Below are 26,998 nucleotides of genomic sequence, written 5' to 3'. Positions count from 1 at the left end.
GAAGAATTGAGATGAAAAGAGACTGGTGTTTTCACATTTTTTTTTGATTGAAATGTAGTTGATTTACAATGTCAGTTTCAGGTGTACAGCAAAGTGATTCAGTTATACATATATATCCATACATATGCGTATATATATATTTTCAGATTCAAAAAGAGATTGTGAAGTCACCCAGCTAGTAAGTAAGAGGTGAGGTTTGAAATCTTAGGTCCAGCGCCAAATTGCCACAGTGTACACTGCCCACAGCAGGAAAAGAGAGCCTGGGGTGTCTGACATTTGGTTTGCTGTGAGAGGAGGACTAGGCTGGTGCGAAGCAGGGACCAGGTCCTGGAGCATCTTGTAGGCTGTTTGAAGACTTGGGCCTTTATCCTAAAGAGAAGAGCGTGTCCTTGAGGGGTTTGGCTTATGTGGGTGCACATGTGTGGATGGTGCTGACACGGGCTGGTTGGCTTTCACTTTTAAAGGACCTGAGGCTCTTCTTTGTGGGGCACTGGAAAGGACCTGAGATTGTGTGCTTTGTGCCAGGCAGGAGGGAGGGGCCGGCGGGGGCTCTGGGAAGAAGAGCGGCTTCTTCTCCTGGATTCCTCCGTCCCCGCGAAAGGACTTGTGGCCATTCTGGTAATATGACTCTGAGCCCCCTCCACATCCTGCCTGACCCGCAGGTTTCACTGGATGGTCATCAGTGGAGGGGAACCGTCTCTTCCCCGTTCACCAGCAGTGGGTGTCTCAGTGGGCATGGCTAACACAGCACTTACCCCACAGTCCCTGGGTACCATTTTCACCTTGCCCTCGGTGTACCCCACCTGGTGAATCTTCGTGAGAACCCTGTGGAGTTGGCACAGTCACTGTCCCCATTTTCAAGACGAGGACACTCTGGCACAGAGCAGATAAGTCACTCACTCCAAATCTTAGGCAGTGTGATTCCAGAGTCCATCGTCTCAACCACGTGGCTGTACTTTGAGGGAGGAAGGCTGTGCTGCTGGGACGCATGGGCTGCTCCCTGAACGAGGCCCCAAGGTGAATGGTGGGGGATTGAGGACAAATGTGGTCAGGTGTTCAGATGGGACGTTAAGGGGTTTCTAGGATCTTTTAGAATAAAGTAGATCTGGTTTCTAAGCGGGTGTTGGTATAGATCTTGGCGATATAGAATTTTAGATCTGGGGGTTCCCTGAAAGCCATACTCTTATTTAGTAAAAACCAAAACCAAAACCAAAACCACAACAGAATCCTCTAACAAGACTAATAAGGCGGAGGGACCGAGGTATGGTGTCTGAGGCCACTTCCAGTAAGGGCCTTTAGTAAGTACTGCTGTTACCTGCTGATGGTTTGTACAGACAGCGGCCAGCTGGGGGGCGGAGGGGCGTGTGGGATTCGAGGCGGTGGGTGGTGCTCCAGGCAGGCTGGCTTACCTGCCGCCTTCCTCACCTAACGAGGGGGTGGGGTCAGGTGACCTGTAGCATCCCTTCCAGGCCCGCTCTCCGGGCTGTACAGATAGACTCAAGCCTGGAGCTGCTCTGGGGGCAAGACCCAGGGTCTCACCAGGGGCACACTGAACTTGGGACTGGAACCCAGGGGTCTGGACCCCGGTTCTGGACTCCGTCCGCTGGACTCATCCCTGCCCATGGGCGCCCCCACGCCCACATCCTTGGATGTTTCTCTTCCCTCCCTCAGCCTCTCCCCCATCCCGAACAAACCGTCTCTGTTTTCTCTTGCCTCTCTGGCTTTGATCACATCTGGAGCATTTTGTAGTGTTGATGAGGGTGTGTTTTCCTGTGGGGACACATGGTGTATATCAGAGGCACTTAGCCTGGACGAGTGGAAAAGTCTGCGTGGCATCTCAGGATCTCAGGGGCTGCTGGCCTGGAGGTTGGATGGTAGCTGCATGGCAGGGGACCTGGCGTGAGGGCCAGCTGACTCTCCGGGAGGCCCAGAGGCCCAGCCTGGGGTCTGCTGCCCCAAATAGCTCTGAGGGTTGGTGCATGCGTGTGTGTGTGTGTGTGTGTGTGTGTGTGTGTGAGTGAGAGAGAGAGAGAGAGAGAGAGGGAGAGAGAGACAGGAGGACTGGACGGGTCTTTCTGCCTTGTTGTCATGGTGTATTGCCTTCAGCGCTTCGCTCTCCATGGTAACTGGGGCTCTTATCTGCACACTGTCCAGAAGCATAGATCCTCCAGGTAGACCCTGGGTGATGGAGGTGCTGTGGGCCAGAGGGGCAGCTCGGTGCTGTCTGTGAAAGGTGATGATAGTTTCCAGGGAGCCGTGAGGATGGGTGAGATGCAGAGTGGGCTCCCCACTGGGGATGATGAGCAGGGAGCCCGCCCAGCACCGCGCCCCCGATCGGAGCTCCATTGCTGTACATTTCCCCCTCCTGTGGTGTCGGCCTTCCTCCCTGGAGACCTGGGCATGATTCTATGTAAGTGAAGATGCTTTTGGAAGGAGGAGTGGTGGTGGTAGAGCCAGACAGTCCTTAGGAGAGTGACTCTCAAGGACTTGTCCAACTTGCCCTCCTTTTCTTTTCTTTCTCCTTTCTTATGGGTGGAGGGGCAGCGGGTGTGCCTGACCAGTGCAGTTTACCATCGTTTGGAGCCTGGCCCTGGAGGGCATTTCCAGCTGTGACAGCTCCCCCGAGGCTGTCTCCTCAGCCCTCCCCAAGCCCCCAGGGCCTGAGAGATTTATCTCCAGACTTCACAGCTGTGGGCAACTCCCTCTAAACCTCTCTGGTCCCCTTGAACTTTCTCCTTCCCTTTCCCCCAATAACCCTCCCCCACTAACCCCGTTTCCTTCCATCTCCTTTCCTTGCCAGTGCACCCCAGCTATCGTAGACCCAGTCACCCCTAGGGGTGTCTTCTGGGCTTGGGGACAGGGTGCCATGCTCCGGGCCTGCTGGAGATGGTCTTGGAAAGCGATGGAGGAGTTGATAGGCTCAGGGTGGGTGGTGCTGGGGAGGGCCGTGCACAGTTCGGCCTGGCAGGCTGTTTATGCTCCTGCAAGTCTAGCAGAGTGCAGCCTTGTCTGTCCACGGCTCCAGCTAAACTGCAGATGCCCCTGAGCTCAGGGTTGAGAAGTAAACAGCTAGTGGGTTGAGGACTTCAAGCAGTGAGCAAACTGCAGGAGAGAGGCTGGGTGAGGGCTGGCCGGGATGGATCTCCTCACTGATGTTTCTCCAGGCTTCCCGACGTCTTGGATTCCAGGCTCCAGAGGGCCTCTCTCGGGCAGCAGTCTGGGAGTGAGGTTCCTCCTTGGTTGTGAGGCCGTTGTGTAGGGACAGAGGAGGGGAGATGTCCTAGTCTTTCTTCCATTTAACTTGTCCTGCTGGGGGAGAGGACTTAGAAAGAGGGTGGGGAGCTGAGGGAGGCCAGGGGAGTCACCCCGGGACGTCTGACACGGAGCTCCCAGCTGGGATGCAGAGTCCAGGAGCCTGAGCCTGAGCTGGGCCGGCAGGCCAGGACCGGGACCGCATGCTGTGACTTGTTCATCCTTTCGCTTGTTAATCAGGACACCCAGTGCTTCAGCCCGCGCCTGCACTGTGGCAGGAACTGTCCAGGCGGTGGTGCTGAAAAGTCCTGGCCCTCAAGCAGCTTACGGTCAACCTGGAGAAAAGAAGGCTTCTTCCTTACAGATGCGTGATGAGCACTCAGACAGGACGTGCTCCGGGGGAACAAGAGGGGCCCCCAATCAGTCGGGGGAGGGCCTCTCGGAAGATACAATGACTGAGCTGAGGTTTGAGTAAGGACTTGATGTAAAAGGGGAATGGGCATTCGGGCTGGGAGATCAGCGCGAATTAAGGCAGGAAGGGCTGGAAAAGCACCTCATTCAGGGGCTTGCAAGGAGCAGAATGTGGCTGGAATGAAGAGTTTTCTTGGGGGAGATGGGGTGGCAGGGTGTGAGGTGGGAAAGGCCTGGCGGCAACAGATCATCAGCCTTAAATACTTAGCGTAAGTGATGCGGGAGGGTTTTAAGTAGGGAACTGGTGAGATCAGACTTGAAGAACGTTACGTGAGGGGTAGGGAGAGTTCCCCTAACTGCTTTTCCCAGGAGTCTGTGAGAGCCAGGGCGAAGCAAGGCCTCGGGGAAATGAGGCCCGGGCTGGGTCTCTGGTGGAGAGAGGGTGCCTGGGTGAAAGAAGGAGCAGAGCTTCTGGGAGACGAGACCTCAGATGAGGAAACCGAAGTTGGGGAAGACAGCCCAGTAGCCTGAGGACACAGGGCTAATTAGCAGCAGAGCTGGGGCTTCTGAGTGAAAGCCAGGCAGGAGCAGTGAGCCCACAGCCCTGCTCTAGGGTGGCCCCGTTGTCTCCATTTTCAATGTCACCTGTTACCTGGGGCGATGAGCGGGAGGGGGTTTCATGGGGACGTGTATATGAAATCCACACACAGGTCGCAAATTCACCATCCCCTGGCCTTCTGCCACAGTCCTTTCTCTTTTTTTAAGTTCTCTTCTTTTTTTGATTATTAAAAATTGTTTATTTTATTTTATTTATTTTTTAATGGAGGAACTGGGGATTGAACCCAGGACCTCATGCATGCTAAGCATGTGCTCCACCACTGAGCTATAACCACCCCCACCACGATTCTCTCTAAGAGCTAGGTTTACCTGTTTGTGCTTCATCTCCTTCTGTTCTCTGTTCTCCTGGGGGAAGAGATTATGAAGAAGAAGGCAGCACTGATTGGCCAGCATCAGTCAGGCAGCTGTGTCTTGGGGTCTAGTCACAGGTTTTGGGTCCTTGAGAAGGGGAGGCACACATCGGATTTTCCACTGGTTCCTTGAAAGAGAACAGAATCGAGATCCAAAGTGTTCTTGACGAGAAGGAACCTTGAGTCAAAACCAACAGGCGACATTTAACAGTGGTAAATGGAAAGGCAGTTAACATGGTACAGGGCCAAAGGAACCTGGTTTGGCAGGCGACTGTGTGACAGAGATGGGGGAGGAGGTGGGAAGTTGGCCACAGCTAAACATGAGCTCTCAGTGTATTGCCAGACATGAACTTGTCTCACCCTGAAGTAACGGACTTGGGTGCGGAGGTAGGTGATTGTGGTGTCACCCCCTTGAGTGGTCAGTCCACTCTGCGGCACTCTGCTCAATTCTGGCACCCCATTTTAAAGAGGCATGTGGACAATCACGGATGTTGCAAACTGGTAACTGGAGGGAAGATTTCAGCCAATAGACATTTTAAAAAGTATCCAAAAGATGTTTTTAAAACATTAAATATGCATATTTTCAGTTGGAACCTACGCTTTCTAGTTCCCCAGAACCCCCAACATTCCCTGTTGTCTCACATTTCCACTATGTCCCTTTACCCTAACGCATTTCAACTTGTGCCCCTTGAGTTTAAGCAGAGGTTCCCAGTTCCAGCAGCACACTGGAATCGCCTGGGAAACCAGTTAAATGCAGATTCCCTGCTTCCACATCTGATTGTTACGGAGTATCTGGTACAGGACCAGCTTTTCTGCCATAAACAACTAGAAACCTATTTAAATAGATGTGTGAAAACTGTTTTCAGACATTCGACAATAAGGAGGGAGGTAGTCCCTGAAAGAATGAGCTTAGCCCTACAGTTGCTCTGAACAAGAACAAGATGACTAGCAAGACGGTAGCCTTAAACCCAACCATACTGGTAATTGTATTAGTACAAATGGCCTGAACACCAAAAGTAAGAGGTAGAAATTGTTAGATCGGATGAGAAAGTGATACCCAACGATATGCCGCCTACTGGGACCATATTTTAACTCTAAAGGAACAGACAGGTTAAAAGTAAAAGGATGGAAAAGATATACCATGTAAATAATAATCAAAAGAAAGCTGAAGGGGCTGTATTGATATCAGATGAAGCAGGCTTTAGGGCAAGGAATATTATCAGAGATGTGGGTAATATTTATGTAGATAAAAGGGCCAACTCACGAAAAAGATGTAACAGTCCTGTTTAGGACTGTGTTGTACCGGAAAACAGCTTCACAATGCAAAACAGAAAAAAAGAGATAAAGCCGCAGTTGTATTTGGTGATTGCGGCCCCCTCAGTAATGAGCAGAACAAGGGGACAATTAGGATATAGATTTCAACAGCATCGTGAATACCTTATCCTAGTTGATATTTATCAAACAAGGCATCCAAACTGCAGCAAACACATTATTTTCAAGGGCACATGGACCGTTTACTGAGCTAAACCGCATTCTAGCCCGAAAACAAGTTCCAGTGGTTTTTCAAAATTGAGGTCATATGGCATATAGCCTCAGACCATGCTAGAATTAAGTTAGAAATCCTTAACACAAGGGCCTGCCCACAGCTCATCCTGCCGCCGGCCCCTCTGCGTCTGCAGGACCACACCCCCTTCATCTGCTGCAGGCTGACCGAAGCCGCCTCAGTCACGCACAGTTCTTTTTTGATAGACGCTGGTAGCCTCTAAAGAAGTTTTGAAGTAAGTGACGTTTACTAACAAGAGCAAAAAAAAAAAAAAAAAAAAAAGAGAAAGTTCACACGACTTGTTCAGGGTGTCCCAACTGTTTATATATTTATATTTATTTAATTATATATGTATAATATCAAAAACTGTTCTTTTGTATTCTCTGACCATCTCCTTGCATGAAAGATTCACTCTAGGCAGAAACCTCAGTTCTAGAGATGGAATTTTGTTTCCCTTATAACGAACGTTGGGGAGACAGAATCCAGAGACTCAGCTGGACGTGGGGCCAGTCAGGAGTTCAGCCGGAGGCACCATCTCTAGGACGAGGGGTGCAGACATCCATGGATATTTATAAGCAAGGACGGATGGCTGGGTGGATGTCAGAGATAAGTCTGTTTAGCCCACATTGTTTGCATACCTCTAATTTCACCAGCCGAGGGTTCTTTTCCGACATTGGTTATGCTAGTCAACAGGCCGTTAGCTTTCCCCCGTGAAAATCCGTTTCTGACGGCTGCGTGCTAATTAACCGAGCTGTGCTTGTGGTCAGAGAGAAGCCAGGCAGCAGAGCCACCTGTGAGCACCGGCTTCCTGAGCAGAGCACCTGCTGGACGCCCGGGCCTTCCTGGCTGGCACCAGCATCCCCGCTCCAGTCAAGTGGGACACGTCCTCTCACACTTCGCATGATGAGGTGCTTGAAAGTAAAGTCTACGCATCGTAACATTTTCCTCGACGATTTCCCCTTCTTTTAAGGCTGTCCAGGAAAGGCTGCCCATTGGCTCCCCTGGCAGCCTATTCCAGTGTCTCCCGAAGTCATCAAGGTTTCCTTTCCCCACTCCAGGAACTGCTTCCAGGAACATTGTTGTTTTCAGAGCCTCCTTCAAAATGTGCCCTGCACCTGCCCTGCCTTGTTAACTCTGATTTAAGACACGCGGGTCCTGAGGCCAGAGGGTGGGTTTGGCTGCATTTCCCTGCTGGTTGTGTTTACAAGCGAAGGAGCATCCTGCCGCCACGTGAAAGGCTATTAACTTCCTCGCGGTGGTTGTCGCACTAACTGTTTGATGCTCAGATAATTGTTTCTGACCATCACTGTGTTCACTGGTTGTCCCTGCTGAAGGCGAAGGAAGGATGGGACGTCTGGGGCGGTAGGACAAGCCGATGGAGGTGCCTCCGTTTTCTTCTCTGAAGGCTTTTGGAGCCTAAGAAATCAGACGTTGCTACTTAGGGGACAGGGCACGGGCTGAATGACTCCTGTAAAATGAGGAGAAATTGGTTTTATTTGTTTTTTTCCTCTTTATTTTGAAAATTTCACACTTACAGGAAATTTTTTAAAATAATACAAAGAACTCCTTCCTGTCAGCACTCAGATTCCTCAGGTCACATTTTGCCACGTTTCCTCTGATGTCCCCTTTCTCTCTGAATAAATTATTATTATTATTATTATTATTATTATTATTATTATTATTATTATTATTATTATTATTATTATTATATCATTTAAGAGGATGTGGCAGACATTGTGTTTCTTTAGCCCTGAACACTACAGTGTGTAGTTTCTAAAAAGAAAGATTTTTTTTTCTTACGGTGTCATTTTCAAAACCAGGAAATTTAGCATTGCTGTTATATCATTACTTAGCCTACAATCCCTCCTGAAACATCAGTTGTCCCAGGAACGTCCTGTGCGACAGTGTATGGTTGGTTGATCTCATCAGTCTCCTTTAATTTGTGATCTTTTGTCTTCATGGCACTGACGTTTTTGAAGACTGAAGGGTCGTTTTGTCCAAGGTCTCCTAATTTGGGTGTGTCTGATGCTTCCTCGTGACTAGATCCAGCTGATGCGTCTTTAGTGGGACTCCTACTCGAGTGATGTTCGTCCTTTTCGATACGTCACAACAGGAGCCCTGTGCATGTCCCTTTTACGGTGATGTTGGCTTTGACCACTGGGTTACGATGGTGTCTACCAGGTTCCTCCACGGTGAGGTTACAGGTTTTCCTTTGTAGTTATTAAGACATTTATGTGGGGAGTCTTTGAGATGCTGTGAATGTCCTGTTCCTCATCAGATTTTCACCCATTACTTCTAGCATGCAGGAATTGGTTTTGAATTGTCGCACCTACTGGGCAGCGTTACGAAGGGAAAAGGATCAGTTGAACTTCTTATTAAAGGTTCTTCCGCATGTGTGATTATTCTCTGTTCCCTAAAACCATGGAGTACGCCCTGAAGAAAGTAGGCTTTTTGGATTATGCAAACTGAGAGTAGAGACGGGAGGTTAATTTTAAATAACTTTGTGTGTGTGTGTGTGTGTGTGTGTTTGGGAAGGGGGCAGTGAGCAGAAGTGTGGAATTGGAGAAGGAAGCTAGGTCAGAGAGAAGCGAGTCAGCAAGTTCCCCTGTTGAGTGAGCTCTTGATTTGACCCTGTCAGTGCACAGGAAATTTCCGTGATTAATCAGATGAGCGACCCATCAGATTTCCCGTTTCAGATACAAAAGTCGGATCTAGGAGGGTTCTGCAGAGACCATCTGATTCAAACCTCTGCCTCTAGGAGGCAGTCCCTAGAAATGTGAGATGGTTTGGGCTCTCCTTCACTTTCTGATCCTTCCAGAGGGGAGACACCCACTGTTCCTTCTTGCATAATACGGAAAACTGGGAACTTGGGGAGCAAACAGAAAAAGCCAGATGAGATCCCTGCTTTTAAGAAACCTGTATGCTCTTCATAGAGAGACGCCTCAAATGACTCTTCTCCACTCTCATCAAAATTCTTTCAGCCCGTAATGTAAAGTTGATTGCACTGATTTTGGTCTGCTCTCTGGATACAGCACTTAGCCCTCACTGCCTCGCACTGTTCATTACACTTCCATCAGAGACTGGTCTTGGTTCGAGATGATCATGATTCTAAGAGCCTGCTGAGTGTAAGACACACATTTATTTCATGTACTACTTCAGGAAGGTGAATATTTATTTTATTTCCCCCCATTTTTTAATTGAAGTAGAGTTGATTTACAATGTTATGTTAGTTTCTGGTATACAGCATGGTGATTCAGTTATGTATATACATATATACACATTATTTTTCATATTCTTTTTCATTGCAGCTTACTGCAAGCCATTGAATATAGTTCCCTGTGCTGCACAGTAGGACCTTGTTGTTTATCTGTTTTGCACATAGTAGTTTGTATCTGCCAGTCCCAAACTCCCCCCAAACGGTGAATATTTAAATTGATGAAGTAGGGTATTAGAACCCTGGTGGTGGAACCCATAATTTGTGCTGGTTTCTTCATTCATTCAGCATTTACTCAGTATGAAACAATGTGCTAGTTTTGGAGGCAGGGAAGTAAAAAGAATTCCCTTCAGCACTTAGCTGAAATTCCAAAGGATGAAGAAAAAATTTGGAATTGGCTAAACTTGAGTTTGACTCTTGTTCTGCCACTTCCTGGCTTTCTGATCTTGGTCTCTGAGTCTTAGTCCTCATCTAGAAAACGGGGTGTGAGGACTGGGAATAATATCTGAAAATCGTCTAGCTTGGTGTCTGACATGGCGCAGCTCTTCCTGGAGGAGGCACTTGATAAATATTTGTGACTAGATTGATTTACAGCCATGTGCTTACTATGCTGTGTTCTATGAGTGCGGTACAACGGGTCATTCCTTTTGAAGTCTAAATTGCCTTCCCTCTGCTCTAATGGAAGCCGTCCTGTTCCATTTCCAGTGGAGATGGGGAACAGCTGGACACCAACCCTTTGATAAGTTAGGGGACAAAAGTGGACCCAGCTCTACACGTTAGTCTTGGAACTGTCGGGAAATGGTGTGGCACGTCACCCAGCTGAGTGTTAGACATTCGGGGGGGGGGGTGTTTCTTCCAGTCCCTTCTGGCAGACCACACGTCTGCTCCCACCTGAGTGCAGGAACATCCCTGGCTGTCAGTGTTAATGGCGGGGCTGGGTGGCACTGCCATTTGAATTTGTTGACCAGCTGCAACTGTTCTCCTAGCGTGTTCCCAGCTTGTTTAAGACCATCCTATGCATTTTGGTCCCTGGCTGTACTTTTGGGATTTTTTTCCATTTTCATTTTGAAATCTATATGTTTTTTTCTGGTGGGAGGAGAGGAAGATGGGGGCAGGGAGATACAGTCAAATCCATATGTTCGTGATGCACTTGCCCTGAAATCATAAGAAAGCTTTGTTGAGAAAGAGCCTTCGGATGACTTAGGGGCCCCTTTTGCAAGCCCCACCTTGGCCCCTGCATCTCCTCAGCCCCTGCAACCGCTTGCCAGGTTTGGAGCGGGTCAAGATCACTCAGGGATTCTGCTCTCTTCTCCTGGCCTCTTTCTTGCTGTCTTCATCCCTAAGATATACATCTCCTTCTCTGTATCCTCACCATGAGGTGAGGACAAGTGATTGAATTTTCACTTCTCTTTGGAGCCTGTGTGGGGCTGTAGCTGATTATTGCTACCTGTGACCTTGCTCCCTCCTCTCTCGAGACCTTTCCTTTTACCGTCCACAGTGCTGAGGATTCTTGGTTCATGCTGGTGCCTCAGGTCACGGCTCGTTGGCCCTGTGGACACCCTAACTCCGGGGGCTTTTTTATTTTCTCCAAGCTCATGTCAGTTTCCACTTCAGATTATTATTTATTTTTAAATTTATAGAAGGTTTTTTTTTAATTGAGATATAGTTGACTTATAATGTGTTAGTTTCAGATGTACAGCAAAGTGATTCAGTTATACACACACACACATACATGTATTTCAGATTCTTTTCCATTATAGGTTATTATAAGATGTTGAATATAGTTCCCTGTGCTATATAGTAGGTCCTTGTTGTTTATCTGTTTTATATATAGTAGTGTGTATCTGTTAATCCCAAACTCCTAATTTACCCCTCCCCTCATCCCATCCCTTTTGGTAACCATAGTTTGTTTTCTATGTCTGTGACTCTCTTTCTGGTTTGTAAATAAGTTCATTTGTATCATTTTTTAAAGATTCCACATGTAAGTGATACATGGTATCTGTCTTTCTCTGTCTGACTTAGTTCATTTAGTCTGATAATCTCCAGGTCCATCCAAGTTGCTGCAAATGGCATTATTTCATTTTTATGGCTGAGTAGTATTCCATTGTGTTTTTAGCACATCTTCTTTATCCACTCATTTGTTGATGGACGTTTAGGTGGGAATGTAAATTGGTGCAGCCACTGTGGAGAACAGTATGGAGGTTTCTTAAAAAACTAAAAACAGAGTTACCATATGATCTGGCAATCCCACTCCTGGGCATATGTCCGGAGAAAACTCTAATTTGAAAAGATACATGCACCCCAGTGATCATAGAGGCACTGTTTACAATAGCCAAGACATGGAAGGACATTTGTAAAATGAGAGGTTTGTAACTGATCAGTAACTCCTAACTCTTCACCCCCTTTTTTTGCCCTTCCCAACCTTGGAGAAGTGGCCTTTTGTAGAGGAGGTCCTGTGAGTCCCAGCAGTGCACTGCCCTCTGGTCACCAGAGTTACATGCTCTAGGGGCGCCCCTTATGTGTTGTGTGGGTCCTTCTGCCGCAGGGCTGACTGCTGTGGGTGGTCTGGTAGGCGTAACCTCCAGTCCAGTTGGTTGCCAGGCATGCCTTGTGTGGAGGCTGTTGGCCACTGATGGGCAGGGCGGGGTCATAAGGTGGCCGGCTGGAGAGCCCAGGGGTGTCCCAGGGCTAGTGCTGGCCCACTTGTGGGTGGCGACGGGTTCTAGGGTGGGCAGGTTGTGGCTCTAGTGTCGGCCTGCTGATGGGCGTGGCTGGCTCTTGCCACCCCAGAAGAACTGGATGACTTTGGGTTCTAGGGTGTCCCAAAGCTGGTGTTGGCCTGCTGGTGAGTGGGGCTAGATCCTCGGTGGCTGGCTGAAGGATTCCAGGTGTCTTGGAGCTGGTGCCAGCCTGCTTCTGGCTGGGCTGGGTCCTGACGTGGGGGCTGCGGGGCTGTGGTGGACCTGGGCTGGTGAATGATGCCACGTCCTGGTGTCAGTGCTGGCCCACTAGTGGGTGGAGGGGGGTCCTGAGGTCTCTGACTGTGGGGTCTAGAGGTCCTGGAGCAGGTGTGGGGCCACTGCTGGGTGAGGCTGGTCCTGCTGCTAGTTGTGGCCCATTGGTGGGTGGCACTGGGTCCTGGGGTCTCTGGCAGCAGAGCCCAGGGGTGCTGGAGCTGGTGTAGGCTTGCTGGTGGGTAGGATGTAAGCCCAGTGGTCCCAGGTGTAGCACCAGCTCACTGGTGGGTGGAGCCAGGTCCGGGGTCTCTGGCTGCAGAGCCTGGGGTATCCTGAAGCTTGTGCTGGTGCACTGGTGTGTGGACTGGGTCCTGGCCCCCCTGGTGGATAGAGCTGGGTCCTGGGGCAGCTGTAGTCTCAGGGTGTCTTAAGGCAGCCAGCCTGCTGGTGGGTGGGGCCGTGTCCCTGCTCAGCTAGTTGTCTGACTTGGCCTGAGGTGTCTCAGCACTGGTGCCAACAAGCTGGTGGGTGGGGCGGGTCCTGGCACTCATAACCTAGAGGGAGGAGTCCAACATGGCGCTTGCCAGCTCCCCAGAATGGCTGCTGCCAGTGTCTGTGTCCCCAGGTAGACTTCCAGTCGCCTCCTGCCTCTCCAGGAGACTCTCCAAGATCAGCAGGTGGGTCTGGCCGGGTTCCTTTCAAACGACTGCTTCAGCCCTGGGTCGTGCAGGCTGTGAGATTTTGTCTGCATCCTTTAAGAGCAGAGCCTCTGTTTCCCACAGCCGTCTGGCGCCCCTGAAAGTAAGCCCCAGTGACCTTCCAAGCCGAACATTCTGGGGGCTCGTCTTGCCAGCACAGGGCCCCCAGGCTGAGTCTGATGTGGGGCTTGGACCCCTCATTCCTTGGGGAGAACCTCTGTAGTTGTCATTACCCTCCCAGTTGGGGGTCGCCTGCCCCAGGGGAGGGGTCTTGACCATACGGTGTCTCTGCCCCTCTTACCCATCTCAGGGTGGTTCCTTCTTTGTGTCTTTAGTTGTTGACCTTTTCTGCTAGATTCCAGTCTATTCTGGCCTAATTCTGCTAGATTATCATCAGTGGTTGCTCTATAAACTGTTGTAATTTTGGTGTGTCCATGGGAGGAGGTGAGCTCAGGCGCTTCCTGCTCCGCCATCTTGGCCCCATCCTCTGACAATCTTTACCTCCCAGTAAATGAAAGGCCAACTGGATACAATTGGATATAATAGCCCTCCCTTAATACTGATTTTGAGTAGTGAGAATATCTTTTATGTCATGTAATAGTTTTGATCAGTTGTGTGTAATTTATGGATCTGTGTGAGTATCATGTAGAGGTAAATGTATTGAATTCTTTTTACCACTTTTATGCTCTGCGTTAAAATGTTATATTTCACCATCGGTGTTCCTTATATTTCCATCTTTATTCAAAGATTGGTTGTGGGTTAAAAAAAAAAAAGCACTATTTAAGAATGAAAATGAAAACAATGTAAAATGGCCAAAACCACTGGGTGATAAATGACTGGGGGACTGGGCGCAAGCATGTGGCTCTGATCACCATCTGATGTGTTCTTGGAAGCTCTCACGCGGCTCATTAATAAACAGAAAATGTCTAAATAATTATTTTATGTGTTGCTTTTTTAACAAATGGAAATCGGAGCAGATGCCAACATTGCCTTTTCTGATGTGAACGTGCTTCTGGAGGTCACAGGGTTTTGTAAACCAGCGAGTGGAGGATTCCGCTTTCGCTGATCCTCAGGCTTCCTTTCAGGTTTTTATTGAAAAAGGAAATAAATCCTAATACTTTGTGAACTGGGAGGCTCAAGTTTGCATTACCCTCTATCGTGTTACCTAAGAGATACTCACCGTGGGTAAAGCACGGGCTGGAAACCAGGCCGCGCTGAGCTGGTGTCCGGGGTTCTCTCATTCGCTGTGCCGCCTCACACACGGTACTCGGTTCTTCTGAGCTGTGCGCAGCTCGTGCAAAGAGGAAATACCCAAAACAGCAGAAAGACCGGGGAGCGGAACTCGCCTTTTAGTGTTTCTCCTGGATCCCGAAGAGGATCCTGCCAAGGCTCTGGTTTCTGGGGCTTGGTTTCTTCCTGTCTTGTTTTTCTCGCCTTAATTTAGCTTTTTCGGCTTTGACTTCTTGTCTGCCTGACTTTTCCACCTGTCTCCTGCACCTCCCTCTCCTGGTTGACCCTGGACCTGGTGTCCCGAACATCTGGTCCCCGGCCCTCTCTGATCTTTCTTTGGTCCCATTTATGCCTCTGAACACATCTTCCTGTGGGCCTGTGATGGACCACGTCGGCCCGGCCAATTCTGGCTCCTGGGCCTGCCCTGGCGTCGCGCCAGCCTGGCCCCACGGCTTCCCTGGCTCCATCGACAGTTCTTTGTTTGGAAGCCTCTTAAACGAGAGGACTTGGGAGGGAAGAGGGAGGCACTTGACAGAAGTGGCACAAGAGAGTGTTAAAGACGGAGGGTTCTCAGATTCCAAGCAGGATTTTCTTGCCTCTGGAGGGCTGAGCAGTTCCCATCCCGTTAGCAGGCGTCTGTGTTGCCTCCTAATGTCAGGACTTGGGCCAAGCCTGACTCTCACAGCCCTGCCGCCCCAAGCCGAGCCCTTCTGCACTGTGCTTTCTGAATTTGCCCCTTGTTGGCGACATTTTCTGTTACTGAGGTCTACCCACCCACTGGAGGAAATATCCAAAGCAGTGGAAAGACGAGGGGATCAGAACTTGCTTTTTAGTGTTTCTCCTGGATCCCGAAGGGGATCCTGCCAAGCTCTGGTTTCTGCAGCCTAGATGGCAAATCATCTTTTAAAAAGATCAAAATAAGAAAAATGCCTTTATATTTACCATTCTTTTTGCTGTTGCTGGTGCTGTCTCTTTCATTGTATGGATCCAGATTTTTAACCAAAGAACCTCCTTTCACGGTTCTCGTTGTGCACATTTGTTGGCGGTGAATTCCCTTAGCATTTGCTTGCTGAGAGAGTCTTCGTTTTGTCTTCATGTTTGAAAGCTATTTTCTTTGTGTATAGTATTCTGAGTTGACTTGTTTTTTCCTTTCCCTGCTTTAACGTTGCCACTATATCATCTTGTGGCTTGCATGGTTTCTGCCAAGAAATTGTCTGTAAATCTCACCTTTGTTCCTTCGTACATAGCATCCTCCGTTCCTCATCTCACTGACCCCCTGCCACTCCAGCTTAATTAAAGGTTTTCTCTTCCCTTTTTTGATTATGATGTGTCTAGGTATGTGGTGTTTTATTTTTGCCTTTCTATCCATCGTGCTTGGGGTTTTCTGGAGGGCTTGGATCTGTTTTGTTGTTTCTGATTTTGGAAAAGTTCTTAACCATAATCCATTCAGCTATTCCTTCTGGGTCCTATTTCTCTTAATCCTCTGGAACTTCAGTTACACGTATGACAGACCCTTTGATATTGCCTGTGGCTCTTGATTGCTACATTCTTTTTTATTCTTTACTTTTTTTTCTCTTTGTATCTTAGTTTAGATAATACTCATTGACTTATAACTTCAAGTTTATTGAGTCTTACCCCAGCTGCGTTCAGTCACCTGCTAATGCACTCTAATGAAGACATTTTTCATATGCAGTATAATTTTTTTTTGCTCTGGGATTTCCATGTTATGCTTTTATATGTGTCTCTCTATGGAAATTCCCAGTTTTCTCATGCACGTTGCCCTTCTTTGGCATTAGATTATTCCTTAGCATATTATTGTGGTTATTTTGAAGCTCCTGTGTGATAATTCTGGCATCTGGATCGACTTTGGTTTTGTCGATTGCCTCATTTCTTGACAGTGTTCTTTTGTGTGTTTGCGTTTCTCAAGATTTTTTTTTTTTAAATTGAATTCTGGACATTGTGTGTGAAAGGACAGTAGAAACTAAAGTCGATGGTATTTACACCTGGAAGTGGGCTTCTGCCTCTCTGACCGTTAGTGAGGGGAGTGGAATCAGTCCAGGGGCTGAGGTGGTTCTGTGTTGTGTTTTCGCTCAAGTCGCTGTCAGGGCACCACAGCCTTCAGGTTCGCCCGGCGGTGGGATGCTGTTGCCGTCTGCTTTGTGTGGGTGGTGGTGCACTGGAGAATGGTCCTCGCCGTGCCCTTTCCACCCTCAGATCTCAGGAGACCTTTGCCACAGGGGGTCTCTCTCCTGCCCCTCCCCCAGCATCAGACCCCCCCCCCCCCCCCCATCCTTGATACCTGGTGCTTAGGCGTCTGGTTTGAATGAAAGATGGTCCAGGGAGATGGGCGGGCTTTCAGGCCTGTGTGCAACTAAGGGGGCTCTCTCTGGTCTCCATCCTTGTTAGGTGTCCTCCTCATGCATAACTGGGTGGCGGCCACCGGTCGCTGGACAGGATCTTGTGAATGAGTACATCCTCTCAGCTGCCCTGGTCTGTCACGCTAACTGACACTCAGCTTCCAGAATTTTAAACATTTTAGCTGTTTCTTCTTCCTCACTTTTATGGTGACTGCCTTTCCCTCCCAGGCTCTGACACGAAATGGTTGTGTGTCCCATTTCCTTGCAAGAGCTTGTCATTTTTTTTTAAAATTCTGCTGACCTGGTTACCTTGCAGCCTCCACTCTGATGGGCTCAAGGGAAGTTTTGATTGCGCAGATTGTCCGGCTTTGTCTTGTGGTGGGGGGGCTACATTTCCTGGCGGTTGGCTGCGTTGTGGTGGGAGAGCATCTGGTGGGGGTGAACAGATTTTACTTGTTCTCCTTGCCCTTTGGTCCTTCCCTCCAAGGGTGGGCGGAGCTTCTGTTTCCCTCCCGTGTTTTATGTCGGGGGCTCGTTGGAAATAAAATATACTTCTCCTTCGTGGATCATATTTTTCTTAACCAGACACCCATCAGCAATATTCCATCGAAGGGAAAACCCCTTTTTAGGGGCTTAGTGTGGTGATTTACTAACTTTACTAGCTGGGGAACCATAAGATATGGGCTGGTACATTTTCTTTTAAAAAGAAACCACTTTTTATTATAAAAATAATTCACTAACAAAGTAGAGAGCTTAAAAATGCAGGAAAAAAAATAAATAACACCCATCCACAATCCCACGAGCTAACAAAACCATGACTCATATTGTGTTGAATTGCTCCTAGTCATTTTCCTACAAGTGTCTGTACTGGTTTGTCTACATGAGTATACGTGCCCCCCAATATGTGTGTTTTGTTTAAATAAGCTAGTTTCAAAAAAGTGTGTTTTTCTGCGTCCTGAGTACTGCAGCACTCGTGACATGATGATGTGTTATTCATGTTTGTCTGGTCAAGATGCCAAAATTTATGGCATGTTTTCAGCCTGCTCTTACGGCTGGATCCCTTCTTGCAGCTACTTTACGTGAACAGCCTGGACAGGTGTGTGTATGTGATGCTAATGGAATGTGATTCATTTCAGAAAAGAAACAGTTGTTGATTCCGTGTGCCGAGGTCTCCCCTCCCCTGTGATTTCCTTCTCTTTCCATTTATGCTGACCTGTTGTCAGGTTGTGAGCACACAGAAATAAGGAAGGTCTGCGGTCTTCTTAATAATGTGTTTTCTTTTCTTGCTTTTGCAGAAAGTATTTTGGAGAAAAAATCGGGCTGTATTTTGCCTGGCTGGGATTATATACGTCCTTCCTCATCCCGTCGTCTGTAATTGGGGTGATTGTGTTTCTTTATGGATGTGCGACCATCGAAGAAGATATTCCCAGGTGAGCTGGTTTTAAAGGAAATGTCTCAGTTCCTGCATGTCAGTCATTTGGAATTTCATTCCGGTTGCAAGTGCGTTTCACGTGCCTCCTTCCAAAGTCTCACCCTCTGTCCTTCCCCGTCCCTTCCCACTCCTGTCACTTTCCTCCTAGAGCTGGGGGAGTGACGGATTCTGGGGATGGCTCAGAGCCGTGCTGGGTGCGGCCACTTCCTTTCCTAGTCAAGTTCTGCAGAGCCAGGCTCTGACTGGGCAGGTGGAAGATAACTGACAAAAAAGAAATCATGCCCGGAAAAAGCTTTTTTCCCTCAATTTCTTGACTTTTGTTCCTCTGGTTTCCCAGCCAACCCAAGGCAGGACATGTCGAGGGGTGCTGGGTGGAGATGATGTCTGTGTGGTCGGACACTGCTGGGATAACGCTGCGATGCTGTCTGCAGAGGCGGGCAGCCCTGGAACTGAACTCAGCCCTGGCTCAGGAAGCCAGGAACTCCAGGAGGTGACAGGGCCCTGGCGGGGCTCTTGGAGATCCAGGAGATGGAGCAAAGGCTGGTCCTTATGCGGACGAGATCTTACAAGGAAAATAAGTGCTTAGAAATAGTGCCTAAAGGGCTGACCGTGTCACATGTTAGCTGTGTGACCGGGCGGCTCTCCCCAGTCTCCGCTTCCTTGACTGTACAATGGTAATGGCCACGTCCACCTCCTGGGGGGGTGGTGAGGATTAAAGGAGGCAGTGTCCGGCACACAGCAGGACAGCAATAAACAATTGCTGAATGAGTCAACAACATATGTGGAAACCAAGTCCAAGGGACTAAAGACACTTAGCCAATGTTTAGAATTCAGATCTCTTGCCATCTTCAGAGCTGTCCTTGCAAACTGAAGCATCATTTGTGTGTTTGAATATTCTTCCAGTTGCAAGTCATAGAAATGCGCTGGAACTAACTTAAGCAGAAAAAGGGCATGTATTCTCAGGAACCCCTGTGGCAGGCCTGCGGCTCACCCAGGGAGCCGTGGAAACAGGGCCTCTTTCTGTCGATGGCCTAGCTCTGACTCTGCCTAGTGCTTCCTTGTTCCACTGCGGCTTTTCTCCGTTGGATATAATAACCATCGCTGCCGGGAGCGATGGGTGCTACACTCAAGTGGCCCCAAGTGAAAAGGTCCTGCTGACTCATTCTGGCTTAGGTGGAGGCTCTGGGCCAGCCAGACAGGGCTGTGGCGCAGGATCCCACTGTACCAGCGAGATAGTCCCCCCTGGATGGGGGCACTGGGCAGACTGTGGGTGTCCGCTGTACTTGGGGGCAGTACTGGGGAAAGTAAGGCTGTCCTGAAGCAGGGGGCAAGGACTCTGCTCTTTGAGGAAAGTGTATTCACCAGCGGCAGGAGCCAGGTGGCTTGCACGACTGTGTCAATCTACAGAAAGCTTTTGTAGGGAAGGTACAGCGCAGTGGTAGAGGGTGTGCTTAGCATGCACGAGGTCCTGGGTTCCGTCCCCAGTCCCTCCATTAAATAAATGAATAAATGAATAAATAAATAAACCGAATCCCCCACCACCACCACCACCAAAAGCTAGCATTAGTTGTACCAGGCATGGTGCTGGGCGGTTTTTAAGCGCTGTTGTTTGACCCTGTGGAGAGCACTGTAGACGCTGTAAGATAGCATTATTATTTTCACCTCACAGGGCACATAACTTGCCTAACAACTAGTCATTGTCAGGGTTGGGATTTGAGCTCTGCCACCTCCTGCTCCAAAGCCTTGGTTTTCCCTGAGTCAGCCATGGGGTCTTCCAGAGGGCTCTTCTCGTCCTCGGCAGCCCCAGAGCTCCAACGGGCCCCGCCTGGTGCCTTCTCAGGAAACACGGCTCAGTTGTCCATTTGTGATCCCCAGAGGGCTGGTCCTCAGGTTGGTCAAAACTGGAGGACATCCTACCACACACAGAGAACCAGTGCAGTGTGGTGGGTAGGGCGTCCGTGTTCTGGCTGCAGCCGGGCTGAGAACTTGTGCCCTGGTTCCCCACATGGGAGGACCTGTGACGGCGACCATGGCAGCTGGAAACAACCATGGTCCACAGATGCTGCAAAGGCGTATATCTGCACATGAACGAACACTCACATACGTGCAGGCACATGTGCATGTAAAATGTGGTCATCATTGCAGATGTATTGCATTGCCTGTCCGAGTGCGTGATGTTTACAAACTGTGGATAACCTGTCAGTGGATTGTAGAATCAGTTTCATGGTTATCCTTTAAATGAACTGAAGTAAGACAGGGTAGGGTAGAGTGAAGCCTAATATTAGCATTTATCATAAGAAGGACGTATAATGTTGGCCCATGACATGTTATTTAGTTATAGAAGTGTGTTTCTGGGGAGAGTGTATATTTGCATACTGGAATCTGATACAAAAATCTTAAACTATTTTTTAACCAAAAAAAGTTTGAAATTGGCTGTTATAAAGCTTGAAATTTTGGTTGTCAGTTTTTCAGACTCAGGGGAGGGTGTGGCAAGTCAGGAAAGTGTGAATAAAAAATCTTCAGCAACTAAAGCAATTTTTTGATAATTCCTCCCTAATCACAATTGTCTATTTATCAAAAGTCCAAGTCCTATGGGCCTGATGAAAACTCAGAAAATATCACTGCTCATCAGCAGAGGAGTAGCCTCTAAATCCCAGTTCTGAATCCAAACAAATTCATGCTCCGCCAGGGTCTGAGTCTGTGAGCCACTCCTACGCGTGGTTAAGACAATGAATATATATATGTTCATGTATAGCTGAAAAATTGGGCTCTACACTGGAATTTGACACAACATTGTAAAATGATTATAAATCAATAAAAATGTTTTAAAAAAGAAAAAAATAATATGACAACTATTAAAAAAAAGCACTTGCGCTATTCTTCGGATTATTTTAAGGTCTCTTAATTTTCGAGTGAAGCCTGGAATTTCAGACTTTTAAAAAATGTTTTATTTTGAAAGCGTTACAGATTCACAGGACGTTGTAAAGACAGTAGACGGGTCCAGTCTCCTCCAATGGTGATGACGTCTTGTGTAAACTATACGGTATCAAATCCAGAAATTTTACATCATGTGAAACTTTAAATGGTGCCTTTTATCACCAATAGCTTTGATATGTGAGACACAAGCACCGCTTGTGAGTAGTGATTCCACATGTGCTTGACACACCTGTACAACTTGCCTCTGCTTTCATTTGTTAGCCATTTGCTCACATCAGTCGGAAAGACTGGAGCTTTTTTTTTTTTAAAGCTGATTAATCTAAACCATATTTTAAAAGTTGGTTGCTTTAGGTCTGAGATCTTAATAGCAGATGCTGTGTCTGAAATTCCCAAATAATTGCCTCATCGCACCTCCTCCCTCTGTGCTAAGCACAGCCCTGTATCGTGTAATGTGTGAGCAGCGGGTCCCTCACTGAGAACGCCACCCGCTTTGGGGTCTTGGTTCAACTGATGGTCAGGCCTTTCGTCGACCTTCTTCTGCTTCCTCGAGAAAATGGTAGATTGAAGAAATACAGCATTGGATTTATAGCCACCGTTACTTCTGACTAGGAATCCGTGGATAACACAGCTAGTGAACGACCCACACGTGATTTCAGTTCTAGGGGCGCTTCCCTCATCTTCCAGCTTGGTCGGAAGCAGCCTCTTTCAGAGAATACAAAGTCCTTTTAACGTCATCCTAAGGCAGAATTTCTCCAGAGTTCTGTTGTTGGCTTGCAGGGGGTGGCTGCAGTATATGTATACGTATAGCTCAGTGGTAGAGCGCATGCTTAACATGCACGAGGTCCTGGGTTCAATCCCCAGTCCCTCCATGAAAAAAAAAAGTTGCCTGCATCAACCTCCCCCACAAAACCCCCAACCCAGTACATACAGAGCACCCGCAGTTGGCCGTATTCTGATTTTAAAGCCCACAACTTGCACAGCAGCTGAGGTTCAGAGTGCTTTGCACCAAGCTGGCTGCTGATCCTTTTTTTCATTCCTGACCTTTTAGCGTTGACGCGTTTTGACTGGCATCGGATTGATTAGGATTACCCCTCTCCACCCCTCTGTCTCCGTGTTAAAAAAAAGCCCCCAACCACAGAGCACCGTCTCCAGCCCACCTGCAGGGCGACCCTGAGAACGCAGGTCTTCCCGGGGCCGGCGCAGAAGCCGAGCTCCGGACGAGACCTTATACGGACCGGCAGGTTTCTGTGTGAATCTGTTTTCTCAGAGGTCCTCGCCTCTCCCAAAGCAGCAGCGAACATTTGTCTGGCCCCAAAGACTTAAAATAAACCTTGCTCTCCAATTACCAAAAAGAATATGCCCAGGTGAAGCTAGCACAGCTGAACTTATTATTAAAAAAAATCACTGCTTAATATTGTCCATGGGAGTGAGTCACGGCTATTGACACTTGCCAGTGGAGAGCTTAGCAGCACGTCAGTGGAGGAATGAGGATTTATCCTGGGAGACCCAGACTTTCCATTCTCTCACACAGAAGGCCTCCCTGCCGCGGCCTTAATAGCTCATTAAACACAAGCCTGCAAGCTGGGACTGGACAGACAGTGACAGCCCTCAGTGACACCTTTCAGCTGCTTAACGCGGAGGGGCTGCACGCAGGCATCCCGCTGGCTCCTGGGCTTCATCAGCACTGGCTTAGCACCGGGTACCAGCGCACTCACCCGGCTGCTGCCTCCCGCTTGCCAGCCGTGCTCTGTGGCGCCCTCTGCTGCCTCTCTCCGGAGAAAACACAGCTGTGGTTTCAATGTGGGACCCCTGCCTCCCCATCACTGGGAGAACAGCCAGTGCTGCATTGTCAGGAAAGCTCCAGTTCTCCACCCTTTCCCCCCAGACCATGAGCGGAGCCATCTGCCCATCCCCTAGGGAGACTCCTACACACTGGCGAAATGAGTTCACTTTCCTACAAGTGTGTGGTGCGGAGGGTAACTGGGGAAGCCACTTAGGGCCTGAGAATCCTTTGGTTCTTATTTGCAGCACTTAGGTGAGCCTGAATTCGCTGGATGCAGCTAGTCACCTAACGAATGAAAGGACTTTCAGATCTATGCATCAGTCTGTTAAATAGAAATACACCGAGGGTAGGTGGGGATGTAGGTGGTGACTGTTTGACTTGTGCTTCTGTGTCCAAGGATCCTGGAATCCAGACTTTGGAAGATTTTACCTTTTTCTTTTGGCCTCCCTCATCCCATTTCAGGGTTGTGATAATTCTCTTTGGGTTGAGGTTATGAATTCCCTTTCTGCAAGTGGTCACGTGGCTGATACACATAGATAAGGGGCTTCCGACCACCTGCCTCCATGCTTCATGTGGTTTCTCCTTCTGGAAGGAGGAGCTTGGGAGGGTCCAGCTGTGCACTCATGTGTGTTCCTCCTTGAGACCAGCCTTACACATCGGTGAGATAGCCAGGAGGGTTTAAGAAGACAGACCAAACTTGAAGGAGGTTGATGGAATCTGACCTCAGATGGGTGCTGTATTCATAATTGTGATGCTCACAGACTCGGCACATTTTAAAGGGACTTACAAGGCTTTGTCCAATGTCCAGCATCCCTGACAGATGGTCACTAATCTTCTGTTGGGTCATTTCTAGTGACAGGAGTGAGGGCTCCATACCTTGGAAGGTAGCCCATCCATTTTTTAAAAGGCAAAATGTAGGAATAACACTCCCAGTGGGGAAGAATCCAGTCCCAACTCTCTTAACACACCTTGCTGGTGGAGTGGATAAACTTAGCCATGGGTTTGGAAGTGGGAGCTGTTTTGGGGGTGATTTGCTTGGGGTGGGTCCTGCTGGGGCCCCCTGACCCCATGGCCTCTGTCTACTGCAGCAAAGAGATGTGTGACCAGCAGAACGCCTTCACCATGTGTCCCCTGTGTGACAAGTCCTGCGATTACTGGAACCTCAGCTCAGCCTGCGGCACGGCGCGGGCCAGCCACCTGTTTGACAACCCCGCCACCGTCTTCTTCTCCATCTTCATGGCTCTGTGGGGTGAGTGGTCATCGTGAGGCTGGCTTCTGCGGGCGGGACTTTTCAATGGGCAGAGTGACTCAGCTCTAAAGCCTGTATCCTTTGGTTTACTTTCTTAGTATTTAGTATTTACTTAGTATTTACTTCCTTGTATCTCAAGAAGTGTGTTAGGGACAATAGATTTCTCTGCTTTACTCATCCATGTGAATAGAACTAAGGCTATCCTCCGTGGCTTTAAATATATATGTATTTATATATTTATATTTTAAATATTCAAATATATATATATTTTAAAGAGATAGACTTTGTATTAACCTTGTATTAATCTCATGTGTGATTTATTCAGAATTTGAAGCAAAGCATGTTTGGAAAAACCACACGCACACTCCTGGCACCTCCAGTTACACCTACTAGGATGTGTTGTAAAGTCACAGACGTCATCTGGTGTGACACGCGGAGTGGTGCGCTGCCTGCCATGGCCGCAGAGCTAGCTGGGGGTAAAGGTGGGCCCAGACCTGGTCTCGTGACTCCGGGATCCGTGCAATTTCCAGGACACCAGGAGGGTGGAATGCAGAGATTTTACTTAATGCCAGAGGGCTGTTTTCAATATTCCCACAGAAGGGATCTGGGAAGGAAGGAACAAATAGTTCCTGCATTTCCCTCCTCCTCCCTGACCCCCGGAGCGTCCGGGTAATAAGCTTTCCCTGGGCCATGGCCATGACCACACACACACACACACACACACACACACTTCTAGTCTTACAAACTGGAATAACCTGGACTAACCACCCCATGGTCACCGATCATTTCCAAGAAGACGCACCCCACAGGTATTAAAAAAGGGACCAAGCGTTAGTTTCTGGAGTGCAGTGTCGTGATACACACCACAGTGTACACATACGTATTCTTTTCATTATAGGTTATTACGAGATACTGAATATAGTTCCCTGCGCTGTACAGTAGGACCTTGTTTCTCTGTTTTATGTAGGGCAGTGTGTATCTGCTAACCCCAAACTCCTAGTTTATTCCTTCCCCCCCATTTCCCCTTTGATAACCAGAAGTTTGTTTTCTACGTCTGTGAGTCTGTTTCTGTTTTGTAAATAAATTCATCTGTATCATTTTTCAGATTCCACATGTAAGTGATGACATGCGAGATTTGTATGTAAATCAACTGTACTTCAATTTAAATAACGGGACCAAATGGGCTTGTTTCAGCCCATTTTGAGCAGCCACCTGCCTGCCACTCATCCCTGGAAGTGCAGGCCCTCATCTTCCCCGTAGGATCCCAGGCCGTCAGGGCCACGGGCGGTCCTGGTGCAGCCCCGGGAGCTGCCTGATGTGTCTCTGACTCCGCGGGGCCTGGAGGGCGTGCCAGGAGGGGCTGTGGGTCACGCGTCCCTCCAAGTGTGAGCAGGAGAGAGGGAGGGGTCTGTCCCCAGCCGTGCTGGGAGAACTGGCCACAGCCACCCCCTCCCTCCATCCCCTTGGGCACCGCTCCTCAGGTGGAGATTGAGCCAGACTGGGAAGATCCCATGTGACCAGGCCACCAAGGAAGATGTCTGGGGGGCAGTCGGTTCTCTCAGGGAAAACAGCCTCTGCCCAGGGGAACATAGGCAGTGTCAGCTCAGAAAAATAGGGGGGGAGCAGGAGGACACTGCACTGTGACCAGAGAGCCCCGGGGCCGTCCGCTGGAAGGGTCAGGAGGACAGACTGACTCACTGCTGCTTCCCCGGCAGTCAGAGCAGCTCTGCGTGCCCTGGCGGGGACGGCACCTTGTGATCACCCCCAAACCCGCCTGAGCTGATTGGGGCCCAAAACACACATTCTTTTTTTTTTTTTTTTTTTTGATGCGCTGCAGCCCCAGTTCCCACTCACGTTTCCCGCAGACACCACAGTGACTACGTGGCTGAAGCTTAAGGACACTGGGTCCATGATCCCTTAAGAACTTTCTTGGGGTGCGTGTTCCTTACTGGAGAGAAACTGGGTTTTCAGTTGTACTTTCCCGCTTTCAGCTGCCTCGTTTGTCTCCTCAGTAGCTGTGATGAGCATATACCCCCACCCCTGCTGAGATCCGCACCATTGGCTGCACCGCCCCCCCATCCCTGTCCCCCCACCCGGTCCCCCGCCCCGTCCCCCGACCCTGGCTCCTCTCCCTTCCTCTCAGTAGCAGCACAAATACGGTGGACCGTGTCAGTGCTTCCCAGCTTAGGGCAGTGTTTGGCTTTGTTATTTTAACGGCCTCGTTGTGTTTTATGTGTCTGTGTATTTGGTCACAGCAGCCAAGAGCCCCCAGGGCACGACTGCCTCCAAATTACAATTAAAAATAATGGCAGTGCCTCTCATTACGTGATTACCATGATCAGCGGTGCTGTGCTGGGTGGGCCGGGCCCAAGCCTGCCGGGATGAAGGCCGGGGAGAGGCGGTTCTCCGCGGGGAGGGACCCGGCGGTTGGTGGAGCGGGAGTCGGGTTGCTGAGACGGGGGGGGGGGGGGGGGGGGGGGGGCAGGGGCTCGGTCAGCGGGGCCCGGGTGTGTCTGAGGCCTCAGGCCTCGGTCAGCGGGGCCCGGGTGTGTCTGAGGCCTCAGGCCCGGCTTCTCTGGGGTCTGGCATCAAACTTGGGGAACTCTGGGAAGGGGGTGCGGCTGTATTGTAAAGTGGGGAGGGGGGAACTAAAGGGACAAGGCTTAAGGACACTGACTTGGGGGTCAGGCCATCCTAAATATGGGTCTCAGTCCTGCCCCCCACCAGCTGTGGCTCCCATAGCACCCTGGCTGTGCGCCACGGCACTCAGGCCTCTCGGCCGAGGCGCTGTACAGCCCTGTGCGTCACTGTCCTCACCTGTCGAACAGGTGCGGTGACACTGCCCCGGAGCGTTTTGGCTGTGAACGGGACGTGTGTGTGGACTCTCCGGGTGGTGCCGGCACGCGATCCACACCAGGAGCTGTGTGCTGCTCGTCATCGTCATGATGGTTCCCCCGTGTCCTCCTG

General features: G+C 49.3%; 1 protein-coding gene across 3 annotated transcripts in view; it reads left to right on the top strand.

The window, feature by feature from the left end:
- ANO2 (anoctamin 2) overlaps positions 1–26,998 on the top strand; it is a 253,462-nt gene that overhangs the window by 102,793 nt on the left and 123,671 nt on the right. For all 3 annotated transcript variants that reach the window (XM_074357441.1, XM_074357442.1, XM_074357443.1), the window contains exons 11-12: positions 17,926–18,060; positions 23,871–24,031. In XM_074357441.1, coding sequence (XP_074213542.1) covers positions 17,926–18,060; positions 23,871–24,031 — 296 coding nt within the window. The remainder of the gene's footprint in view (positions 1–17,925; positions 18,061–23,870; positions 24,032–26,998) is intronic.

Source organism: Camelus bactrianus, chromosome 34 (genome assembly GCF_048773025.1).
Source record: "Camelus bactrianus isolate YW-2024 breed Bactrian camel chromosome 34, ASM4877302v1, whole genome shotgun sequence".
NCBI classification, from domain to species: Eukaryota; Metazoa; Chordata; class Mammalia; order Artiodactyla; family Camelidae; genus Camelus; species Camelus bactrianus.
This window is presented reverse-complemented; position numbering and strand designations above follow the sequence as displayed.